At 44.1% G+C, this 26,262-nt stretch overlaps 1 protein-coding gene across 1 annotated transcript in view; it reads left to right on the top strand.

Moving 5' to 3' along the window:
* EVL (Enah/Vasp-like) overlaps positions 1-26,262 on the top strand; it is a 78,377-nt gene that overhangs the window by 12,581 nt on the left and 39,534 nt on the right. Inside the window, 1 exon segment of the mRNA XM_044271502.1 lies at positions 24,492-24,660. Within this exon segment, the coding sequence (XP_044127437.1) occupies positions 24,492-24,660 (169 nt within the window).

Here is a 26,262-nt window from a genome sequence, read left to right as displayed (position 1 = left end):
TGACAGCTAGAGGGTCCCTATAGTGACAGCTAGAGGGCCCCCACAGTAAGTGACAGCTAGAGGGTGCCTATAGTGACAGCTAGAGTGCCCCCACAGTAAGTGACAGCTAGAGGGTCCCTGTAATTGCAGCTAGAGTGCCCCCACAGTAAGTGACAGCTAGAGGGTCCCTGTAATTGCAGCTAGAGTGCCCCCACAGTAAGTGACAGCTAGAGGGTCCCTGTAATTGCAGCTAGAGTGCCCCAACAGTAAGTGACAGACAGAGGGTCCCTGTAATTGCAGCTGGAGTGCCCCCACAGTCAGTGACAAGTGTGTGCAACTGTAGGGGTAACTAACTGGAGGACACTGCCGTTCAGTAATCTAGGAAAGCTGGGTGACACACGGTGAGTGTAGTAGTTATTGCCTCCACATCTGGGGTTTTGTGTGTTTGTTCCGGTAATACATAAATCATCTTATTCGTCCCCAAACAGGAAGCAATCGCTGAAGTTAAAGGAAATTGCACAAGATACAATCTGACATTACAGTCCGCAGAGGGCAGAATGTGGGAAGATATATCATATCAGCTGCTATGTAATAACTGGAAGCTTCCCAGGAGATACGTCGTCCCAGCCCAGAAGAAAGGACATAACTAATGGAGCTGTGTATACCTTTCCTTATCAGATTGGAATATTACAGCGCCACCCAGTGGCCAAATTGTCTTGAAAAATAAGTTAAATTTTTTTAAGTGTTGTAATGTAGGCAGTTCCTTGTAAAATATAACAATGTAACCAATCACATCCTCATCAGTCCTACAGCTGGGACCCCCAACAAAGGGACCGTAGACCTGCTCCGTTTTTCCCTTAAATGGGGCTGTGTCGCAGTTCTTTGCACCAGTGTGATGGGAAAAAGCCAAAAGGACCTTGATTAATTCTTGGGATTTCTAGGGTCCCAGAGGTCAGACCCCCTCCGATCATAATGTTATGCCATCTCGTCCGTCATATGAACTAGACCACAAAGGGGCGGAGCTTATGCAAATTTGAACAAAAAGACTTTGGTTGTGGGGGGGGGGACTTAAAGGGTTCTTCCATGATTGATGTAAAAAACAAAAATCAGACATCATATAGCACATGATGACAATACCTTTCTACCAATGCTAGAACCAGCCCCGTACTTCACATGGGTCCGGAGATCTCCCCAGTCACTGCTCCAATAGTTCTGCTAGATCAGGGATGCCCAACCTGCGGCCCTCCAGCTGTTGCAAAACTACAGCTCCCAGCATGGCCAGACAGCCTACAGCTAGGCATGATGGGAGTTGTAGTTTTACAACAGCTGGAGGGCCGCAGGTTGAGCATCCCTGTGCTAGATTATCTTCAGCCTGGCAGCTCAGGGGCATGTCCTTTCTGGTTCTTCTCTCTCCCTGTAACATATGGCTGGTGGCAGTTGAAGATTTAAACTGAGCGCGTGCGACCAGATCAGTGAGAAGGACAAAAAATAAGGAAAAGAACAAACAGCAGGCGGCGCTATACAGATACATTTTGTTGAATAACTCAGTGACCATACAACATTTTTAATTACATGCAATTGCAAAAGTATTCAGACCCAGGTGCTGGTTTGAAAAAAAAAAAGTAGAATATGTTTCATGACCCAACCCCTTTAAGTGTCCCATTAATTTTGGGAGGTCTGTCCACACGGATTGTTCCCTAGTGTTCACAAAACCAACCTACAATACCATGATACGGTTATACGGCGGGGTAGAGGTGTCACTGCTGAATGCCCTTCAGGAGTCCAGGGAAACTTGGTGACCGCCTTAGTATGCATGTTGGTACCTGCATCCCTTGGAAGTAATGGAGGCCATTATGGCACCAAAAATGGTAAAAGGCAAAGTGGACCCAGCATGCCTGTGGATCCAACACTTCCTGAATTTTATGGCGCATAACGGATAGTATTTAGCGTTAGGTTCCCGTCTTACAGAGATCGCCTTGACGTTCAGCAGACGGGCCCAGATGGTTTTGTACAAAATGCATTTGCCAAGCATCTCCCTTTATAAAGAAGCGTAGCAATTAGCACTATAATATTTTTGGTGACTATGGCATTATCGTACTTTATCTGGTTTGCTCTTGCATTGTCTTTTTTTCTTCTTCTACGCCTTAGTATGTGGTCACCCAGCTTTTCCAGAAGAGATCTCCGCTAACAATGGCGGAATATAATTTTTTGAGACCATGACCAGGACTTTTCCCTGGGGTCCCTTCATTTAGAGAAGCTAATCACTGTGCCACCGAAGGTCTCACGAAAATAGAGGCGTGAATATCAAGTAGATAGCATGCCGCGTATCACATGTCCAGCAGATTTGTGGCCCTATTAATAGCCGCTGTGTTATAATGACTTGGAGCAGGTTGTGAAATGGAAAGGAAATGGGCGGCAGTGCGGAGGGGGAGGCCACGCTGAGCGTCCTACGTCTGTCTGCTCTCCTGCAGTCTATAGAGGTTCTTGTAGGTCCGTTTGTTGCAAATGTAATTTATCTGCGTTGCGTGTGGGCTGCCGTGTTTTCTTCAGTCTGCCAGGGGGAGAAATCTGCCTTTGTCAGAACCTGCTGTTTGTGCTACGTCCGCCATAATGGTAACAATTGTATCCGTTTATGTGAAATGTAACAGTCTGGATGTTTGGAGGATTGTCCAGACTGGATACAATTGTAGCAAAGCCTCAGCCGCCAGAAGGATTCGATCTGTACCAGTTTTCAGCCCCTGGATGTAAGCAAGAATCGTCACCGTTTACTGACAGCAAGCGACACGTGTCGTGCGACTGTGATTTGGCTGTGCCGCGAAAAATATTCTACGTTTTTCAAACCAGCGCCTGGATCTGAATACTTTTGTAATTGTGTGTATTTAAACATTTAGTATAGCCACTGAGTTATTCACTGAAATCTCTCTGTATAGCGCCACCTGCTGGTTGTCCTGTTTTTAAATTCTTTGTCCAGCTAACTGAGATGAAATCATATCATATGCTCAGTTCCATCCTTCAACTGCCACCAGCTGCAGCAGAAAGGACACTCCCCCTGAGAAAGGACACTCCCCCTGAGAAAGGACACTCCCCCTGAGAAAGGACACTCCCCCTGAGAAAGGACACTCCCCCTGAGAAAGGACACGCCCCCTGAGAAAGGACACGCCCCCTGAGAAAGGACACCACCACCACCTTGAGAAAGGACACGCCCCCTGAGCTGCTAGCTGAAAATAATTTGAGCAGAGCAATGACTAGTGAGCTTTCTGGATCCATGTGAGGTGCAGGGCTGGTTCTAAGCTTGTCATTTATTTTATTTTACATTTTTTAAGGGATAACCCCTTTTAAAGTCAATGAAGGAAAAGACACTCGCAACCTGTGACACAAAATCCGACACGTCTGGGTTTTTTGCGACTGCCTCATTGCAGCATTGACACCACGGACAACCTCTATAGTAATATGCTGCGCTACTTGTGGCCGGGTAGAGAACCGTAAAGGGAATGCCTATTTTTGCCAATTTTTCTGTGGTCCGGTGTCGGCTAAAATCAAAAAGAATGAAAAAAAAAAAGCTTTGCAATTAGCCTTGATTTTTATAATGAAACATTTTGTGTATACAGCTCCTATGCAGAGCTATGTGTCTCCGTGCTTACAGACTACATACAGGCCCTGCGTGTGTCACTGGGGGTCATTTATCAACTGTTCACGTTGGTCTCGGATATCCCCTGCACTGCGGGAGGACGCAGCTAATTCATGACGAGGTGTGCGCCTTTTTATAAATTAGGTGCATCCTCCGGCGGTCCATGCGCCTGGAGGGAAATTCAGGGAGTGGAGTCATTTTTCAACAACTTTTATGCCTGGAAATGGCATAAATATGAATGTTCCGGAGCCGATTAGCCCCCCCCGCCCCCCCGCTATACCGCAGTGGCCAGGGTCGCGTAAAAATACCAATGCAACAAAATATCGTCACTCAGGCGTTTTAAAAGTTGAAAACCGGGGTCTTGTGACTTAATTTTACGCGTAGAGCATAGTGGAGATATGACTTCAGAATCAGACTACACACTGGGTTTCTTCGTAGTCTGTAACCATAGAGACGCATTGTTTACATAGAAGCACAAACATGAGGTTTTATTTTTTAATCCAACTGCTTGCAACGTCGCTTCATTTTTTTTATTTCAGATGCAGTGAATAATGGTATAAATGGTTGCAAAAGTATGCACACCTTTTGCAGTCTCATTTCCTAATATATTTTCAGTTTCAGTTCTTCAAGACTTGATTGCTGTCAGTGAATGGAAATATATCATTTAGATGCATTAATGCATAAAAATGTAGATTGTTTGTACCTATAACTGGGAAAACTGCCTGTAAATAGTTTCTGCTCCATCCATCAGAATGACACCGCAATCGCAGACAGGATAGTCCTCCTTGTACGGCCGCCCCAAGATTGCGGCTTTATCAGAAACGCATCCATTCACTTACATGTAATTAGCTTTTAATTATAGCAGTGAGAAAGGCGAGAGGACGCCAGCTGCTCTTCTCGGAGATCGCCTCTGGCAGCTCGTCAGGAGAACTTCAGAACTCCTCCACAGTGTTTTCATGGCACCTTTTTCCCACCAGACATCATTTTAATATTATTAGTTAACACCCCCATTAAAAGAATTCCCAGTCAATGCTGGTCCTTAAAGGGGTTGATCAGGATTTTACTCAGGATAGGTCATCGGTATCTGATCGGCAGGGTTCTGACACCCTCCACCCCTACTGATCAGCTGTTTCGAACTGCACAGCGCCATCCATTGTGTAGTGGCCGGAGCTGGTTACTGCAACACTACTCCAATTGAATTGAATACTGCAGCGTCCACCTCGGGCCACTACACCATGGACGGAGCTGTGTGGTTCCAGCACTGGTGCTATTCCAAAATAGCTGATTGTTTTGGGGTAGGGGTGCACCACCAGTGAGGCCAGGTGAGGCCCAGCTAGGGGCAAGAGAGGGGCTGCGGAAGGGCCATGGGCAATGAGCGCTTTCTTAGTGGTATAAGGTTTAGGTTAAGAAATAGACTGGGGGGGGCGGGCGCCGGCGCCGTTTCAGTTGCAGAAAGGCTAGGTGCACCCCTGGGTATGGGGTGTTTGAGACTTGCCATCAATACGTAAAATCCTGTACAACCCCTTTAAGGCCTCATGCACACGACCGTTGTTGTGTTCCGTTCCGCAAAATGGGGTTCCGTTGTTCCGTGATCCGTTTCCGTGCGTCTTCCTTTATTTTTGGAGGATCACCAGACATGAAGGAAAGTAAAAAAAAAAATCCAAGACAGGTTTGCCATGCAAACGATCGGAAAAAAACGGACGCAGACGACAATCTTGTGTGCCTCCGTGTTTTTTAGCGGTCCCATTGACTTAAATGGGTCTGCGAACCGTTTTCCGCGAAAATAATAGGACAGGTTATATTTTTTTGACGGACTGGAACCACTGATCACGGACGTGGATGACAAACGGCGCATTAGCCGAGTTTTCAACGGACCCATTGAAAGTCAATGGGTCCGCAGAAAAACGGCACAACGGACACGGAATAAAACAACGGTCGTGTGCATGAGGCCTAAGTAGTAGGATAATTCGGAGAAGTGACAGCAGGGAGAGTCCACAAAAATGCAGTCTACTTATGTAACCTAAGGCAAGTAGTGCATATGAGCGCTGTATCGGCCCTCTACAGACCCCTATACAAATACAGAGCAGACCCCAGACCACACGCTTCACATACTGCTGGAGTGGGGTGAGATGAGCATATATACAGATGAGTGTGTGTGTGTGTGTGTGTGTGTATATATATATATATATATATATATATATATATATATATATATATATACTGGTCAGGAACCTGGAGAAGCTGGGTGAAGACCAACATGGGTGCTATCACAGAAGTTATTATTTTTCATTTGAGAGAAGGATCCATGATGACAGTTGGGGTACAATGAGAGGCTACAAAGAGCGTCCTTCACACTGGAGGACCCGAGATGTCCACACAATACATGGACAGCTCCTTGATTTCAATGAGAACTGTAATGCTTTGACCCACCTGTAGGGGTGCTATAGAGCACTTGAACAGGTACTGCCAGATTCCAGTGCAGGTTAGAGGGGGCAGCATCGGGACGCTCTGTGGTCAGTTATTTGGGGGGGGGGGGGGGGGGGGCTCTTTGTAATCATTTGGCTTGGCTGTTTGTACATTTTTCATAACATCCATCACAAAGGATGATAGAAACTCCACTGAGATGATTAAAAATGGCCCCAGTTTAACCGGTGACAGTTTCCCACCCCTGAAGGGGTTAATACTGTATATTCAGAAGTCTCACATGTGAATGATCTCAGCGTGCTGTTTCGGTTCTTGTACCAAAAGCCATCGCACTTCCTGCTCGGGCTACTTTGGTAGAACATCCTCTTCCTGTGCCTTCTCGTGTTCTCTCTAAATACAAACCAGTGTTCCCCAAATCGAAGAGTTCAGCATCGGCGTCCCTGTCATGCGGGCGACCCAGCCGTCTCTTAGATTCTGATCGCACCTTTGGTTCTTTGCTCTGTCGCCATGTCATCCAGGTAAGTCCATGGTCACAGGTGTCGGTTTTACAAAACTGGCTGACAGGGTATGATTGGAGTTGTAGTTTTGCAGAAACTAAGGCCCCTTTCACACGGGCGAGTATTCCGTGCGGATGCGATGCGTGAGGTGAACGCATTGGACCCGCACTGAATACCGACCCATTCATTTCTATGGGGCTGTGCACATGAGCGGTGATTTTCACGCATCACTTGTGCGTTGAGTGAAAATCGCAGCATGCTCTATATTGTCCGATTTTCACGCGACGCAGGCCCCATAGAAGTGAATGGGGCTGCGTGAAAATCGCAAGCATCCGAAAGCAAGTGCGGATGCGGTGCGATTTTCACGCACGGTTGCTAGGAGATGATCGGATAACATGGTTATAAGGGAAAATAATAGCATTCTGAATACAGAATGCATAGTAAAATAGCGCTGGAGGGGTTAAAAAAAAAATAAAAAATTATTTAACTCACCTTAATCCACTTGTTCGCGTAGCCGGCATCTCTTCTGTCTCCTTTGCTGAACAGGACCTGGGGTGAGCATTAATTACATCAACAGGACCTGTGATGACGTCACTCCGGTCATCACATGTTCCATCACACTGATTCCATCACCATGGTAAAAGATCATGTGACGGACCATGTGATGACCTGGAGTGACTGTCATCACTGGTCCTGTTCAGCAAAGGAGACAGAAGAGATGCCGGCTACGCGAACAAGTGGATTAAGGTGAGTTAAATAATTTTTTATATTTTTTTAACCCCTCCAGCGCCATTTTACTATGCATTCTGTATTCAGAATGCTATTATTTTCCCTTATAACCATGTTATAAGGGAAAATAATACAATCTACAGAACATCAGATCCCAAGCCCGAACTTCTGTGAAGAAGTTCAGGTTTGGGTACCAAACATGCGCGATTTTTTTCACGCGAGTGCAAAACGCATGACAATGTTTTGCACTCGCGCAGGAAAATCGCGGATGTTCCCGTAACGCACCCGCACATTTTCCTGCAACGCCCGTGTGAAAGGGGCCTAAACGGATGCAGAATGAAATCTGTCTGGTGGTGACAGATCCGCCTTCAGAAAAAACATAATTAGACTGTGGGATCATGTGACTAGTAAGGGTTGTGTGCCCTCCTGGCTGATCAATATACAGGGGCTGTTCAACGGATGCCTAAATACGTGCCTTTATTTTCATATCCTGTATTGTATTCCAGAGCTGCACTCACTATTCTGCTGGTGGAGTCACTGTGTACATACATTACTTATCCTGTACTGATCCTGAGTTACATGCTGTATTATACTCCAGAGCTGCACTAACTATTCTGCTGGTGCAGTCACTGTGTACATACACTACATTTCTTATCATATATTATACTCCAGAGCTGCACTCACTATTCTGCTGGTGCAGTCACTGTGTACATACACTACATTTCTTATCATGTATTATACTCCAGAGCTGCACTCACTATTCTGCTGGTGCAGTCACTGTATACATACATTACATTACTTCTCCTGTACTGATCCTGAGTTACACCCTGTATTATACTGCAGAGCTGCACTCACTATTCTGCTGGTGCAGTCACTGTATACATACATTACTTATCCTGTACTGATCCTGAGTTACATCCTGTATTATACTCCAGAGCTGCACTCACTATTCTGCTGGTGCAGTCACTGTGTACATACATTACTTATCCTGTACTGATCCTGAGTTACATCCTGTATTATACTCCAGAGCTGCACTCAGTGAAAATACTCACCCGGTAATGATCCAAACAAGTAGTTTCATTCTTTACATTAGGTTATAGAAGGAATCTTTGTCCCTTCAGAAAATATATGGATTCTGTATTTTCCGAATTGAAGTAACACATGAATCTGTCAATGATAAAATACAAAAGGAGAAACAGAACTTAAATGTCTTTATCGGGGAAGTTGTCACAGTTCTAATGCTCAGGTTCAGGACAGGAACTGTGGTTATCGACAGGGTTAGAAGCCGTCGCTGTTCTGCTGTGAAGGTGCCGGGGTCTTGGTTACTGTGAAGTTTCGTTCTCAGAGTCTTAAGTGAGAATCAAGTTTGTGGTTGTCACCGAGTTCTTACAAGTCTGAATAACTTTCCATCATTTCAAATACCACAGCAGATAACGAGCTCTACTAATTACTGCTCATATGTCCCTCAGTATCAGCATATTCCTGTACATAGGAGGCAGTATTATAGTAGTTATATTCTTGTACATAGGAGCAGTATTATAGTAGTTATATTCTTGTACATAGGAGCAGTATTATAGTAGTTATATTCTTGTACATAGGAGCAGTATTATAGTAGTTATATTCCTGTACATAGGAGCAGTATTATAGTAGTTATATTCTTGTACATAGGAGCAGTATTATAGTAGTTATATTCCTGTACATAGGAGCAGTATTATAGTAGTTATATTCTTGTACATAGGAGCAGTATTATAGTAGTTATATTCCTGTACATAGGAGGCAGTATTATAGTAGTTATATTCTTGTACATAGGAGCAGTATTATAGTAGTTATATTCTTGTACATAGGAGCAGTATTATAGTAGTTATATTCTTGTACATAGGAGCAGTATTATAGTAGTTATATTCCTGTACATAGGAGGCAGTATTATAGTAGTTATATTCTTGTACATAGGAGCAGTATTATAGTAGTTATATTCTTGTATATAGGGGCAGTATTATAGTAGTTATATTCTTGTACATAGGAGCAGTATTATAGTAGTTATATTCTTGTACATAGGAACAGTATTATAGTAGTTATATCCTTGTACATAGGAGCAGTATTATAGTAGTTATATTCTTGTACATAGGGGCAGTATTATAGTAGTTATATTCTTGTACATAGGAGGCACTATTATAGTAGTTATATTCTTGTACATAGGAACAGTATTATAGTAGTTATATTCTTGTACATAGAAGCAGTATTATAGTAGTTATATTCTTGTACATAGGAGGCAGTATTATAGTAGTTACATTCTTGTACATAGAGCAGTATTATAGTAGTTATATTCTTGTACATAGGAGGCAGTATTATAGTAGTTACATTCTTGTACATAGAAGGCAGTATTACAGTAGTTATATATTCTTGTACATAGGAGGCAGTATTATAGTAGTTATATTCTTGTACATAGGGGCAGTATTATAGTAGTTATATTCTTGTACATAGGAGGCAGTATTATAGTAGTTATATTCTTGTACATAGGAGCAGTATTATAGTAGTTATATTCTTGTACATAGGAACAGTATTATAGTAGTTATATTCTTGTACATAGGAGCAGTATTATAGTAGTTATATTCTTGTACATAGGAGGCAGTATTATAGTAGTTATATTCTTGTACATAGGAGCAGTATTATAGTAGTTATATTCTTGTACATAGGAGGCAGTATTATAGTAGTTATATTCTTGTACATAGGAGCAGTATTATAGTAGTTATATTCTTGTACATAGGGGCAGTATTATAGTAGTTATATTCTTGTACATAGGAGCAGTATTATAGCAGTTATATTCTTGTACATAGGGGCAGTATTATAGTAGTTATATTCTTGTACATAGGAGCAGTATTATAGTAGTTATATTCTTGTACATAGGAGGCAGTATTATAGTAGTTATATTCTTGTACATAGGAGCAGTATTATAGTAGTTATATTCTTGTACATAGGAGGCAGTATTATAGTAGGTATATTCTTGTACATAGGAGCAGTATTATAGTAGGTATATTCTTGTACATAGGAGCAGTATTATAGTAGGTATATTCTTGTACATAGGAGCAGTATTATAGTAGTTATATTCTTGTACATAGGAGGCAGTATTATAGTAGTTATATTCTTGTACATAGGAGCAGTATTATAGTAGTTATATTCTTGTACATAGGTTGCTGGATGATATAACGTAGTAATTCTAGTATTCTTTTATTGCAGGAACATTTATGGCTATTTTTATAGGTCAGAGATCTATATGTGTTTCTTATATAGTTTTATGGTGTTTTTTCTTTGTAGACTTTTTACCATCTTTTCTGCATTCTTATCTCCTGACTTGACAAAATTATTTTACTGCAACCTCCACACCTTTTTTCTGTTGCATCATATGATTGCCTGTAACTCTTTGAAAGACCTTCACTGTACTCGTTCTTATGCCAAGATATGTGCCCAGTGCCCCCTCACAGTGGTTATGCCCAGATTTTCCCCCTTCACAGGAAGTAAAAAAACAATAAACCCTCCTGGCCTCGGTCCCCTGGCTCCTCCCATGATCCACGCTCCCCATCAGCAGGATACTGTGACACGTGGCGCTGCTGTGTAGGAGGAGCAGAGCCTGATTCCCGGCCGCCACTCTCCTCCTCCTACACAGATCAGCAGGACCATGTGTGAGGACATCGCTGCTGCTGCGGTGGAGCGCTGACGGCTCAATGGTGGAGCGGGGAGGAAATGTTTTCCCTGCTTCAGTGGCGTGCCTATGGTGTTTGGCACCCAGGGCGGGTCCTTTTTCTGGCATCCCCTTCCCCCAATACTTAAAAAAAAAATTGTACAGCCTCACAGTAGTATTGCCCTCATTGTACAACCTTCATAGTAGTTTTGTACAGATGTGTGCCCCCTCACAGTAGTTATGCCCTCTGTGCCCCTTTCACAGTTGTAATGCCCAATCTGTGCCCCTTTCACAGTTGTAATGCCCAATCTGTGCCCCCTTCATAGTAATAATCCCCATTGTGCCCCCTTCACATTAGTAATGCCCTCTGTGCCCCCTCCATAGTAATAATCCCCATTGTGCCCCCTCCATAGTAATAATCCCCATTGTGCCCCCTTCACAGTAATAATGACGACTGTGCCCTCCCCCCCCCCCCCCTCATAGTAATAAAGTCCTCTGTGCCCCCTCTGTATTAAAAACAAAAAAAACACAGTAACTACTCACCTTGTCCCGTCCCTGACGCTCACAGTCCTCTCTCCCCTGCAGGCACAGATCGCTCTGCAGCACTGTGTGGGCGGAGCTTATGCAGATTATTGGGCTGCAGGCTGAATGGTGGAGCGGGGAGAGGTCTTCCTGCTTCACCATTCAGAGTTCCCCCGTCTGAAGGAGTGGAGGAGCGCGGGGAGCTGAGCGGTGAGGGACAGGACCCAGCTCCCTGCGCTCCAGCAATGAGTGCTTCCATCTGTTCTGATGGAGGCGCTCATTGATTCTGGCCTCCGCAGGAGCTGTGGGCCCCAGCACTTGCCCGGGTGTGCCAGGTGCAGACGCCGGCCTTGGATTTAGTGACTGGCTGGACTAGATCTGAATAAAATAGCTACTGCTGGTAAATCTTTCCCTATTGATGTTCCCATGATGTGCAGAACATTGCCATAACTTTATTGTTGCCATCTTGTGGCCATAAGTGGAAGTGTGCCTCAACCTATCGCCCCTGTGTACTTTTTTGGTCAGGGATATACAAAAAGTTGTTGAGTCACTGTGTTACATCCTGTATTATACTCCAGAGCTGCACTCACTATTCTGCTGGTGCAGTCACTGTGTACATACATTACTTATCCTGTACTGATCCTGAGTTACATCCTGTAGTATACTCCAGAGCTGCACTCACTATTCTGCTGGTGGAGTCACTGTGTACATACATTACTTATCCTGTACTGATCCTGAGTTACATCCTGTAGTATACTCCAGAGCTGCACTCACTATTCTGCTGGTGGAGTCACTGTGTACATACATTACTTATCCTGTACTGATCCTGAGTTACATCCTGTATTATACTCCAGAGCTGCGCTCACTATTCTGCTGGTGCAGTCACTGTGTACATTACATTACTTATCCTGTACTGATCCTGAGTTACATCCTGTATTATACTCCAGAGCTGCACTCACTATTCTGCTGGTGCAGTCACTGTGTACATACATTACTTATCCTGTACTGATCCTGAGTTACATCCTGTATTATACTCCAGAGCTGCACTCACTATTCTGCTGGTGCAGTCACTGTGTACATACATTACTTATCCTGTACTGATCCTGAGTTACATCCTGTATTATACTCCAGAGCTGCACTCACTATTCTGCTGGTGCAATCACTGTGTACATACATTACAATACTTATCCTGTACTGATCCTGAGTTACATCCTGTATTATACTCCAGAGCTGCACTCGCTATTCTGCTGGTGCAGTCACTGTGTACATACATTACTTATCCTGTACTGATCCTGAGTTACATCCTGTATTATACTCCAGAGCTTCACTCACTATTCTGCTGTGTTTTTTTTTGGAAACTGTCAGCAAATTTGTTGTCAAACTCACCTTTAGCTCCTTAGCGGAGCTGCTTTAATGCCGGGGGGAGGTTAGTTTGCTTTACATCAGATAAGACCTAGCGGATCACAGCCAATTCCCTGAATGCCAATCACCTAAGCAAGCTTTATGCAGACACTGTACAAGATATTGCTGGGAGCAGGGGCGGATTGGCCACAGACCCTACAGGGAAATTTCCCGGTGGGCCGATGCCCAGGGGGCCACCCAAACTCTCCTGATGTCCCCAGGGCCAGGAACATAATGATCTGATGCTTAACAGCTGCAGTTACCCTCCAGAACTGAACTGTATTATGATGCAGTTGAATATCGTGGCGGGGGGGGGCAGTATACTGTGCTGAACTATGGTATTGCTGGCCCCATCTACTTATATTGCCCTGTCTTCTATCAATTTAGTGCCACCTACAACATTGGGCCACTTTTAGGTTTTTTTTTCAGGGCCACTTTAAATTCCCAATCTGCCCCTGGCTGGGAGATTTCAGCTCTGAAGTTTGCTGAATTGTAACTGTGCTCTTTTTTTTGTGTGCATGCTGTTATGGATAGGACACACAATAATATCTCTTCTTCACGCTGCCTGAGTTTAATGTCTGGAGGAGGGAAAACTTACGGGAAATCTAGTGTCATTGATTCCTCCTTCGGAATGCATTAATATGATTGTCGAGCCCAGCAATTTAACTATTAACCCTTTATAACCAGTGTCTTTGATGACAAAGCCCTTGTCCTACACATTCAGGACATAGGGCTTCCCTCCCTGATGTCCCCGGATTGTGATTTCTTGTATATTCAAATAATTGGTGCCGATAACATCACGAATCAGATTGCGCCATGAGACTCGGGCAGTGAGATTTACAGGGCAGGAAATTGTAGACGATTATTTCTAAAGACGCCGTCTATTCTTCTGCTGCTGTTGTCAGAGATAAGTCACTACTCGATCTGAAGACTCTGCTCTGAATAGACCATATCCCTTTAAGTGCGCATTAAGGGCACCTATACCAAATAGGTGGGTGGTCGTCTACTTAGAACCCGATAAAAGCATCAGGCAGTGTGAATAATAGCACTTCATAGGTCCTTGCTGTTTATAATGGTGTAGCTTGCTATACCCTATATGTCCTGCTGGGGCGCTGTTGGAAAACTGAGCACAAGCAAGGGTCTCAGTTTGTTGTGGAAGCAGGGCCGTCTTTAATATTGATTGGACCCTGGGCAAGAATTTACTTGGCCCCCCTGGATCCGCCTTTCCACACCCTAGCATGCAATCACACCCTCCACCACAACACACCTCGTAGAGTAGTAAACTTTAATAATAATGAGTAGCCACTAGAGATGTTCCTTGGCAGTAATTCTCTGAAAAGGCAGTATTTACATTAAAAAGCTTGCATTTACATGCTATAGACACCAGAACTACTGCGTTTAGCTGTTGTGGTTCTGGTGACTATAGTGTCCCTTAACCGCTTCAGGACCCTGCCATTTTTAACCTTCAGGACCCTGCCATTTTTAACCTTCAGGACCCTGCCATTTTTAACCTTCAGGACCCTGCCATTTTTAACCTTCAGGACCCTGCCATTTTTCGCAAATCTGACCAGTGTCACTTTATGTGGTGATAACTTTAAAACGCTTTTACTTATCCATGCCATTCTGACATTGTTTTCTCGTCACATATTGTACTTCATAACAGTGGTAAAATTGAGTCAAAAATATATTTTTTTTATAAAAAAAATGCCAAATTTACAAAAAAAAATTGCAAATTTACAAATTTCAATTTCTCAACTTTTATAATAGATAGTAATACCTCCAAAAAATTGTTATTACTTTACATTCCCCATATGTCTACTTCATGTTTGGATCATTTTGTGAATGCCATTTTATTTTTTGGGGACGTTAGAAGGCTTAGAAGTTTAGAAGCAAATCTTGAAATTCTTCTGAAAATTTCCAAAACCCACTTTTTAAGGACCAGTTTAGGTCTGAAATCACTTTGTGAGGCTTACATAATAGAAACCACCCAAAAATAACCACATTCTAGAAACTACACCCCTCAAGGTATTGAAAACTGATTTTTACAAACTTTGTTAACCCTTTGGGTATGCCACAAGAATTAATGGAAAATGGAGATGAAATTTCCAAATTTCACTTTTTTTGGCAGATTTTCCATTTTAATCAATTTTGTTCCACTGACAAAGCAAGGGTTAACAGCCAAACAAAACTCAATATTTATTGCCCTGATTCTGTAGTTTACAGAAACACCCCCTATGTGGTCGTAAACTGCTGTACGGGCACACGGCAGGGTGCAGAAGGAAAGAAACGCCATATGGTTTTTGAAAAGCAGATTTCACTGGGATAATTTTAAGCTGCCATGTCACATTTGAAGACCCCCTGATGCACCCCTAGAGTAGAAACTCCAAAAAAGTTACCCCATTTTGGAAACTAGGGGATAAGGTGGCAGTTTTCTTGGTATTATTTTAGGGTACATATGATTTTTGGTTGCTCTATATTACACTTTTTGTGAGGCAAGGTAACAAAAAATAGCTGTCTTGGCACTGTTTATTTTTTGTTATTTACAATGTTCATCTGACAGATTAGATCATGTGGGATTTTTATATTGCAGGTTGTCACAGAAGCAACAATACCAAATATGACAACTTTATTTTTATTTTATTTTGTTCGTTCAGTTTTACATAATAAAGTTTTTTTTTTGTGTCTCCACATTCTGAAAGCCGTAGTTTCTTTTTTATTTTTTGGGCGACTGCCTTGTTTAGGGGCTAATTTTTTGGGGATGAGATGACGGTTTGATTGGTAATATTTTAGGGTGTACATAACTTTTTGATCGCTTGCTATTACACTTTTTATGATGTAAGGTGATAAAAAAATAGCTTTTTTTACACTCCTTTTTTATTTATTTTTTACAGTGTTCATCTGAAGGGTTAGGTTAGATGATATTTTTATAGAGCAGGTTCTTACGGCGTGGCGATACCTAATATCTATACTTTTTATATATATTTAAGTTTTACACAATAACAGAATTTTTGAAACAAAAAAAATCATGTTTTGGTGTCTCCATTGTCTGAGAGCCATATTTAATGTTATTTTTTGGGCGATTGTCTTAGTTAGGGTATCATTTTTTGCAGGATGAGGTGTTGGTAAGATTGGTACTATTTTGGGGGACATATGCCTTTTTGATCACTTGGTGTTGCACTTTTAGTGATGTAAGGTGACAAATACATTTTTTATTAGCACAGTTTTTATTTTTTTGACTGTGTTCATTTGAGGGGTTAGGCCATGTGATATTTTTATAGAGCCGGTCGATACAAATGCGACAATACCCAATTTGTCTACTTTTCTTTTTTTCACAATTTTTTACAATTTTGTTTTACTTTATTTTGGGAATACAACGTTTGGTTTTGTTTTTTTTACTTGAAACTTTATTTTTTTTGTAAAACTTTATTTTTTAAACTTTTTTTTTTTTACACTTAATTTTTTGTCCCACTCTGGGACTTCAACTTTTGGGGGTCTGATCCCCATTACAATGCATCACAATACTTTTGTACATGTACAGCGCTGGTCCTTAAGTCACAGACATCTGCGCCGTACATGTACGGTGTGAGTCCTCTACAGGTTAATATAGAGGGGGAAAAAAGAATCGGCACAAAAGTATAAAAAAAATGGCTGTATCATTATTCCCAAAATTTTAAAAACACAAGTATTTTGCAGATTACTTTTTTTTTTTTACAATGTGCAGATAGTACTGTACTACTAACCCCTCCATCCACCCCTACATCCCGGGTAATACAGCGCACATACCTCTTACATCCCGGGTAATTCCGCGCCCATACCTCTTACATCCCGGGTAATACAGTGCCCCGTACCTCTTACATCCCGGGTAATACCGCGCCTCATACCTCTTACATCCCGGGTAATACAGCTCCCCATACCTCTTACATCCCGGGTAATACCGCTCCTCATACCTCTTACATCCCGGGTAATACAGCGCTCATACCTCTTACATCCCGGGTAATACAGCGCACCGTACCTCTTACATCCCGGGTAATACAGCGCCTCATACCTCTTACATACAGGGTAATACAGCGCCCCGTACCTCTTACATACAGGGTAATAAAGCGCACATACCTCTTACATCCAGGGTAATACAGCGTCCCGTACCTCTTACATCCAGGGTAATACAGCGCCCCATACCTCTTACATCCAGGGTAATACAGCGCCCCGTACCTCTTACATCCAGGGTAATACAGCGCCCCATACCTCTTACATCCCGGGTAATACAGCGCCCCGTACCTCTTACATCCCGGGTAATACAGCGCACATACCTCTTACATCCAGTGACGGCTCTTTGATGTAGATGTTCTCTTTCCTCATCTTCTCCCTTCAGACCGGACACCATTTTGCAGCCATTTCTCGTCTCTGCAGTTTGACAAACAAAATCTTAGTTTACTACTTTTCCATCATCCTCCCATCTTCTGGACAAATCATCCTACCACCCCCAATACTGTGCCGCTGTGCCCCCCAATACTATACTGCAGAAACAGATAACCCCCCTGATAATACTAGAACCATGCAGATAGTGCCCTTCAATAACTGCGCCCAGCAAATAGTGCCCCTGACACTAATAGTGTAAACATAACATCCCCCAAAAATAATTGTGGTAAGCTGATACTGTGCCAGGTGCCTCCACAGTAATAGTGCTCCCAAAAGTCCCACCAATAGGAATAATTCTCTGCTAGAGCACACGTGGTAGTAATAGTGCCCCAGAAGTAATAATGCTCCCATAGTGCCCATACTAGTAATCATGTTCCCCACCAGGAGAGGCATGTGATTGGCAGGTGGTCTACAAGCCCCCTATTAGTTAAAGGCAATTTGGACTGTAAATAATACAGCACCAGATACTTTAATCATCAAATGGAAAAAATGACTAAATCACATGATTATTAATGACAAGGAGGGTGTGTTAATAAGGTTTGGATGGAGACGTCGCCAGAACTTGAGGTCTTTTTGTTTCCTAGGGTGACATTTTTTCAAATTTAGTTTTTCTTTTCCTCTCTTCCCTGCATGGGGGGGGGGGGGGGGGGGGGTGGTCTGCTGGTGGGTTTTCTATCAGGGTGTTTCTTGATGTGCATTATGTAGATCTTGTAATGAAAGCTAATGAACAATTACAAAATAATAAATAAAGAGGTTTTCTCATGTCTCAACGCAAGGTGAATGGGAAACCAATGATTGCTTACGATCATCCATCCCCCCCTTCACTTTGCATATTGTTGGGGGCACGTGCCATTTGCGCAGGGCGATCTGCTGCTGACAGACGACGATTTTAGGTGCCGTAGGAAAAATGCGATCACTCAGCAAATGAGCATTTTTGTGGAGTGATCTGGAATGAGTGTTCATGCAAACATTTACTTCTTGGCCCAATTTTTAACCAGTGTAAAAGGACCCCAAGGTGTATGGTCACCTGGATGTGAAGACTTTTGTAATTGCATGTAATTAAAAATGTAGTATAGCCATCGAGCTATTGAATAAAATATATCTGTATAGCGCCACCTGCTGTTATTTTTTCATATTAGTTTATTTTCCTGTTGACCTTAGTAACATGGCTGAGGTGGTCGCACATGCTCCGTTCAATCCCTCAGTTGAAACCAGCAAATTGCTACAATTAGAAGCTGTGACCGTTTCAGGGAGAGAGCTGCAGCAGAAATGACATATACCCTGAGCTGCAGTAGGGAGAGAGCTGCAGCAGAAAGGACACATACCCTGAGCTGCAATAGGGGGAGAGGTGCAGCAGAAAGGACACATACCCTGAGCTGCAATAGGGAGAAAGCTGCAGCAGAAATGACATATACCCTGAGCTGCAATAGGGAGAGAGCTGCAGCAGAAAGGACACATACCCTGAGCTGCAGTAGGGGGAGAGGTGCAGCAGAAAGGACACATACCCTGAGCTGCAATAGGGAGAGAGCTGCAGCAGAAAGGACACATACCCTGAGCTGCAGTAGGGAGAGAGCTGCAGCAGAAAGGACACATACCCTGAGCTGCAATAGGGGGAGAGGTGCAGCAGAAAGGACACATACCCTGAGCTGCAATAGGGAGAGAGCTGCAGCAGAAATGACATATACCCTGAGCTGCAAAAGGGAGAGAGCTGGAGCAGAAAGGACATGCCCCCTGAGCTGTAAAGATCACCAGCAGGAAGGGCACATAGATATGATAGATAAAGATGCAATAGGAAGGATGCACCCCCTGAGCTGTGAAAGGTAAATATCTGCAGCAGAAAGGACACACTCCCTGAGCTGCCAGCTTGAAATAAATCTAGCAGACAGAGCAGTTGGAGGAGAGGGACACGGAGGGTCCCTGGTTCTAGCTTTGTTAGAAAGAGTCAGTCATGTCCTGTATGATGTCTGATTTACATTTTTTACATACATTTTTGGATAAGCCCTTTAATGGGTGGGGGGATGGTCTTTCGCTTAGCAGCCCCCTTCAGTCACAGGCTGATGGACTAATTAAGGATTCTGTAAATCGCAGAGCAGCATTGATCACCAATGTGTAACCATGGATGGATTGCTATTCCTCATCTATCCTGCGGGGGCGCTGCAGGGAATCTGAACAGGGAGCAAAAGGGATCTTCACTTCTATCATTGCAGCTGACAATCTGTCTTACATCTTGTTACTTCCAATCAAGGGGTTAACCTGACGTGAGGGGGAGGAATGTATTTAAAGGGTCATAAACCAGCAGGTCGAAGCCTGTGCAGCACTTTTTTGATTTCTCTCAGAAGCCCCTTGGTCGGTGCCCGGCTGGTGCCAGTCGTCACATCTGTTATAACGGATGAATAGCGGTTTACGTTTTCTGTAACCTAATACTGGTCACCGCCGCCGGTGCCAAGTCACAGCCATTGAGTGGCATCTGCTGCCCTGCCAGTGACTCTCCCTGACCACTGCTCCATGTAGACCGCCAGCTAGTGACTGCAGGATCTCCTCAGCGATGAGTCACAGGATGCCCTATGTTCCAGGAAAGCTGGGTGACAATATGGCCGTCACCGCACTTGGTCATCCAGCTTCCAGCTTTGTCTATGCCAGCAGGGAATAAATAGACATCCTTGCCATTCAGGAGCCTTGGAAAGCTGGGTGACAGCCGCATGGGAGGTCTATTGTCGGCCATCCTGATAGAACTCTGAACTGGGCAATTTTTTTTTTTTGTAAAAGCCAATAGGGCGGTTGTTACCCAGCTTTCCCAGGCCCCTGAATGGTAAGGCTTCCTATATAATTCAGGAATGCATCCCCTGGACGTAGACTTCCTCAATGCAAGGCAGATGTTTGGGAAAGCTGGGTGATAACCAACATAACCACTGCTCGTCACCCAGCTTTTTCAGGACCCTTACTGGCAAGGCTGCCTGGTTATTCAGTGATGCACCCCCTGCACTAAGGCAGATTTGCCTTTCAGGCATTTGGAAAAGCTGTGTGATGCCCCCATGGGAACTACAATAGCCATAGTGCTCGTCACCCAGCTTTCCCAGGTACAGATATAACTATAAAATGTCAGATTTTTGTTTATTTTTTATTTTTCTGTCAGTTATGGCAGGCACTACAACCTTCATGGGGTTAAAGGGCATAGCTACAGGGTGTGCAGAGGCTGGGCACCTGCCGCATAAGAGGGCAGCCGCAGAGCCCTGAACTTGGAGGCGATGCCTCTGGGATGTATCACGGCTTTCTGCAGCATAAACCTTCAATCGAGGCAGATCTTATTGTCACCCAGCTTTCCCAGGAACAGATATAACAAACTGAGAACATTGCAAGCAGAAAATAAGCCTTTGGGAGAACTTTGCAAAGTCAGGCTAAACATAACCTCCCCTTCCCCTTGGTAATACTTCGGATATTTTGGCACGCCCACGTTCATAATGAATATGAACTTTGCTTTACCTGGCTTACTAGGGGTTAACTGGAGGAGTATATATATAAAAATAAAAAAAAACAACGCAGCGGAAAATTTTTGGCGTTGCACTTTCTATAATAAGCGGCAGTAATTTGGTTATAATAAGATCGGGTGCTGGTTAATGCCAGGAAGCTGCTGCATAAGCCTTGGGGTTTGATTGTGGCGGGTGTGCTGAGGGCTGTCGCCTGTGCGGTGTCCAGTGACCATAAGGCTCCATTCACACGTCCGCAATTTCGTTACGCATTTTGCCGAACGGAATTGCGGACCCATTCATTTCCGTTCCGCAAAAAAATAGAACATGTCCTATTCTTGTCCGCAATTGCCGGCAATGTGCGGTCCGCAAAATGCGGAACGCACATTGCCGCTGTCCGTGTTTTGCGGATCCGTAGATACGCAAAACACGTTGCGGACGTGTGAATTAAGCCTTATGGAGGGAGCATATGGGCACAGGTGTTACAGGTGAGATCCGGTATGTATCGCGTCAATGTATCTCAAGCCTCGCATGGGATATCAGTGTTGCGCATGCGCAGACAATACTGGTGCGTGTCAGGCCTCGCTTTGAGCATCGTAGTGATAGTAGGAAATATCTGAAGCGCACATAGTCCCAGCACTTAGTATGAGAGGAAGGTCAAGGTTAAAGGAGACCAGGGCATATATTGGAAGGAATATAGAGAGAAACTAGAGTATATTAACATGGATAGACATGACTTATATAAACATAAGTAATATGGGTGACATACGAATATAGGACACATACATGTAACATACTGTACGAATATAGGACACATACATGTAACATACTGTACGAATATAGGACACATACATGTAACATACTGTACGAATATAAGACACATACATGTAACATACTGTATGAATATAGGACACATACATGTAACATACTGTACGAATATAAGACACATACATGTAACATACTGTATGAATATAGGACACATACATGTAATATACTGTATGAATATAGGACACATACATGTAATATACTGTATGAATATAGGACACATACATGTAATATACCATAACGTAAAAAAGGATACTATAGATGACCCCAGGATGTGAAGGGCAGTGTAATTAATGAATCTAAAAGGAATAACAAAATAAATAAGACGGTGGCGGAGGTTGTATCGCCACATGCTATCACATATAACGGTATACAATATAGTATAGAGGTACCATAAAGGAATCTATGGGTACAATGAGAATCGTATATTAGAAAAAGAGGGGGAGAGCATATAATGTACTGGATAATGAATATCATTGTGTCGCTCATTCTTATATAGTGCTGTGAAAAGTGATTCTGTGATGTACATGATGTATTAAAGTCTCTGTTTGCTGTCAGTGAATTGGACCAGAACACTAGCAGGTGTCCTGGTCATGTCATGCACCTGTAGAGTAACCGATTCATGGGAGCAGAATCCCAGCTTGTTACAATGTATCGGAGCTCGCACCATTCACATCTATCCAGGACAATGTTTCATCCTCTGGGAGTAAACAAGGAAGCATCCTATTCAATGACAGCAAGCGGAGAGCTTGAAAACGATAACTGATTGCGGCACAGAACCTTATGACCAGATGATTGTGGATGGGCGAGCGTGCAGAGTCTATTTTAGGGGCTGCCTGTGCCAAGTGTAGCTCCATGACGTCAGGGGTCACACGTACGTGGGGCGTTACCGGAGAGGCAGGCGATGCAGCTGCTGGGGGTCCGTAAGAAGAAGGGGCCCAGATCAGGTCATCAGAGCAACGCTAGTAAACATGTGGGGGATGCAAAGCCGTAAATAAGGGGGGGGGGAGGCACAAAGCACCGGGCTGTCCTGTGATGGCGGAGTATGAACCCCAGAACCCCCCATCTCTCTGCGCCATGTACCCCACCGATGTGTGACAAGTATCACAATTCTTAAAGGGTTTGTCTACTTTTCTAGAAAGTGTAATCACTGTATACTGAGAAATTCTGCAGCGTTCTAATGTACTTTTCGGGTTCCTTCCGTTTTTGCAAGAACTCTGCTTGCCATCAGTAAATGCAGACATTCATGTTTACATTTTAAGGCTTTCACAGCTGATAGTTTGTAGCAGTGTATCAGTATAGGTAAGAGAGGTTTGGGATGCTGCCGACACATTCTAAAGCAGGGATCTCAAACTGCGGCCCTCCAGCTGTTGCAAAACTACCACTCCCAGCATGCCCGGACAGCCTACAGGTATCAGCCTACAGCAGGGCATTGTGGGAGTTGTAGTTTTTGCAACAGCTGGAGGGCCGCAGTTTGAGATGCCTGTTCTAAAGGCTCGTGCGCACAAACACTTGAATGGGTCAGCAATCCGGAAGATATGGAGCGGGAGGCCACGGAAGCACTACGGAGAACTTCCGTGGCATTTCGCTCCGCGCCTCTGCACTGCAAAAAAAAAAAATGGAACATGCTCTACTTTTTTGCAGTGCGGACGGATCGCAGACCCATCCATCAGCGCCGGCCACATGGACGGTGCCAGGGAATTGGGGACCACAATTTGCTGCTCCCAATTTACATTCGTGGGCATGAGCTCGAATACCTTTTATCTGTGGGAGCACGACCAATTCGGGAAAAGTTTTAAGCCTCTACAGAACTTTTTCATTCACTGACAGCAAGCAGATATCTTGAATATGGCGAAGAATTTAAACACAAAGCCTATTAAAATAATGCATTATTACCGTATTGTACCCACAGACAGCGGCAGAGGGTGTTGGGTAGGCTACATAATAGTAACGGGGAGGAGACTGATGAGAGTAGTAGTATGCAGGTCCTGCTATGCACTACAGAACTTCCATATGTATCTGATTTCATTAGCTATGATCAGCGCTGAACTTATTGATAATGAAATCTGTTTCTAGGAAAGCTGGGTGATCGCTACCGGCAGCCTGATTGGTTGTCATCCTGTTTTCCCAGGAAACCTACAGATATATAATATATTTCTATGTCGTGGACGCTGATACATTGTTACAACCACTAAGCTTTGACTCTAGACAGCAGAGGGCGCTATTGCCTTGTGACCGGAATAGTTCAGTGGACGTTGCGAGGTCGTGAATAGTGCGACTGTCACCCTGCACTAGGCCTTTAGTCACAAGAGGGTGGAACCTGCGGCATATAGAACTATAAGTCCCAGCATGCTCTGTCAATATTAATATTAGTAGGGAAAATGGGAAGTATTACTGTGCAACCATCCTGGCTACTGCTGTCCCGGGCAGGAGGAGTTGGACTGTGCGCTCGACCTACTGTATGTACCTACCTAGGGAGCTTTCTCACAGGGATGAATCATCTGCCCATCTTTGGACCCTCTGCAGTCCTTGGGATGGTGTTTCTCACAGCTGAGGGTTTGTTACAGTTGTGTCCAGCGTAGACAACCTTCCTCGTCAGTATGTGACAATGTATCAGTCTGGAATCAGGCCACTTAGCTCACAGAGGATTGTTTAGATTGGATACAATTGTAACAAACCCTCAGCTGCGAGAAGGGGGGGGTTAGTTTCTGGAAAAAAAAAAACAGCAATGTATTAATTCACTGACAGCAATCAGAGATCTTGAAAATGTCGATTCTCATATGGAGCTGGCTGCAGAAGAGCAATGCCCATCCCTCGTATGAATGGCGGTCGGTCTGTGTGCGCCATAGGGATATGGTGGAGGGGCCGTCTGCTTTATGGCGGTCTCTGTGGTTCTGTGACTAACCCTGTTCTCTCTCCTGTGTTTGCAGTGAACAGAGTATCTGCCAAGCTCGCGCTTCTGTCATGATCTACGATGACACCAGCAAGAAATGGGTGCCAATCAAACCCGGGCAGCAGGGCTTCAGCCGGATTAACATCTACCATAATACTGCCAACAACACCTTCAGAGTAGTCGGAGTAAAACTTCAGGATCAGCAAGTATGTACTGCCGAAAAAAACATGGCTGCCTGATGACAAAGGCATGAAATGTGTACAAGTCTGTCATTGTGTGTTATGTTGCAGCCACCACTAGGTGGAGCTTATGAGCTTAAGGCATAAAAAATAAAAATCTGTCTCTACTGAGCTCCCCCTAGTGGTGGATGCAGGAAGGAAGAATTATAACATTTATCACCCTGACAATAGAATGTGATCGCCACAAGTAGCAGAAGTCATTTTTTTTAGCTTTCTATTGACAATCTCATTCATTACAGGACAGATTCCTGGTTCATGAACAGAATATTGTGACTAAGTTCCTGCAATCCTCAGCATATGGCCGAATGCTCGGATGCGAGCGCTCCGTGGTATCCTGGCCTGGCATTCTGCTGACAGCAGGAGAGCACGGCGTCATTGGTTGCTATGACGCTGTGCGCTTCATGCCGCCGCTGCACTACAGTAATACACTCGAATAGGTCATACGTCAGCAGGATGCCAGGCCGGGATACCACGGACCGCTCACGTCTGTGTTCCACGGCCTATGGCTGATATTGCCAGTCCTTGCAGCGGCCACTCCATAGCTTTCAGCTGCACTGATACATGATGACAGGTTGCAGCTGTATGACGGTAGACCCAGGTAAGGACAGGTTCTCATCTTCTAAGGCTACTTTCACACTTGCGGCAGAGGATTCCGGCAATCTGGACGCAAACTGAATGCATTCGTCAGACGGATCAGTCTGACAAATGCATTGAAATAGCGGATCCGTCTCTCCGGTGTCATCTGGAAAAACGGATCCGGTATTATATATATATATTTATATATTTTTTAAAAGGTCTGCGCATGCGCAGACTGGAAAGCCAGATCCGTTTTGCCTGAACACTTAATGCCGGATCCGGCTCTTATGCACTTCAATGTAAATTAATGCCGGATCCGGCAAGTGATCAGTATTTTTGGCCGGAGAGAAAACTGCAGCATGCTGCGGTATTTTCTCCGTCCAAAAAACATAAGAGGGACTGAACTGAGCGGATTGCTCTCCATTCGGAAGGCATTAGGATAAAACTGATCAGTTCTTTTCCAGTATTGAGCCCCTAGGACGGAATTCTATGCCGGAAAACAAAAACGCTAGTGTGAAAGTAGCCCTTAAAGGGGTATTCCTCCCCTGGACAGTTACAGCATATCTGTAGGGTATGCCATAAATGCCTGATAGATGCAGGTCCCACCGTCTGTCTAGAACAGTGATAGGCAAACTGTGGCTCTCCAGCTGTTGCAGAACTACAACTCCCAGCATGCAAAGACTGCCTACAGCTTTCAGCCTACAGCAGGGCATGGTGGGAGTTGTAGTTTTGCAACAGCTGGAGAGCGGCAGTTTGCCTATCACTGGTCTAGAACAGTGTTTCCCAACCAGTGTGCCTCCAGCTGTTGCAAAACTACAACTCCCAGCATGTCCGGGCATGCTAGGAGTTGTAGTTTTGCAACAGCTGGAGGCACACTGGTTGGGAAACACTGGTCTAGAATGAGGGACGACCATCCTGCCCCAAAGAATGGAGGGGTTGCCGCTTCCATGACTCCCATAGAAATAAATGAAGAGAACTCCGCACAAATGCCCC

The sequence above is a fragment of the Bufo gargarizans genome, chromosome 11 (assembly GCF_014858855.1).
Source record: "Bufo gargarizans isolate SCDJY-AF-19 chromosome 11, ASM1485885v1, whole genome shotgun sequence".
Lineage (NCBI taxonomy): Eukaryota > Metazoa > Chordata > Amphibia > Anura > Bufonidae > Bufo > Bufo gargarizans.
This window is presented reverse-complemented; position numbering and strand designations above follow the sequence as displayed.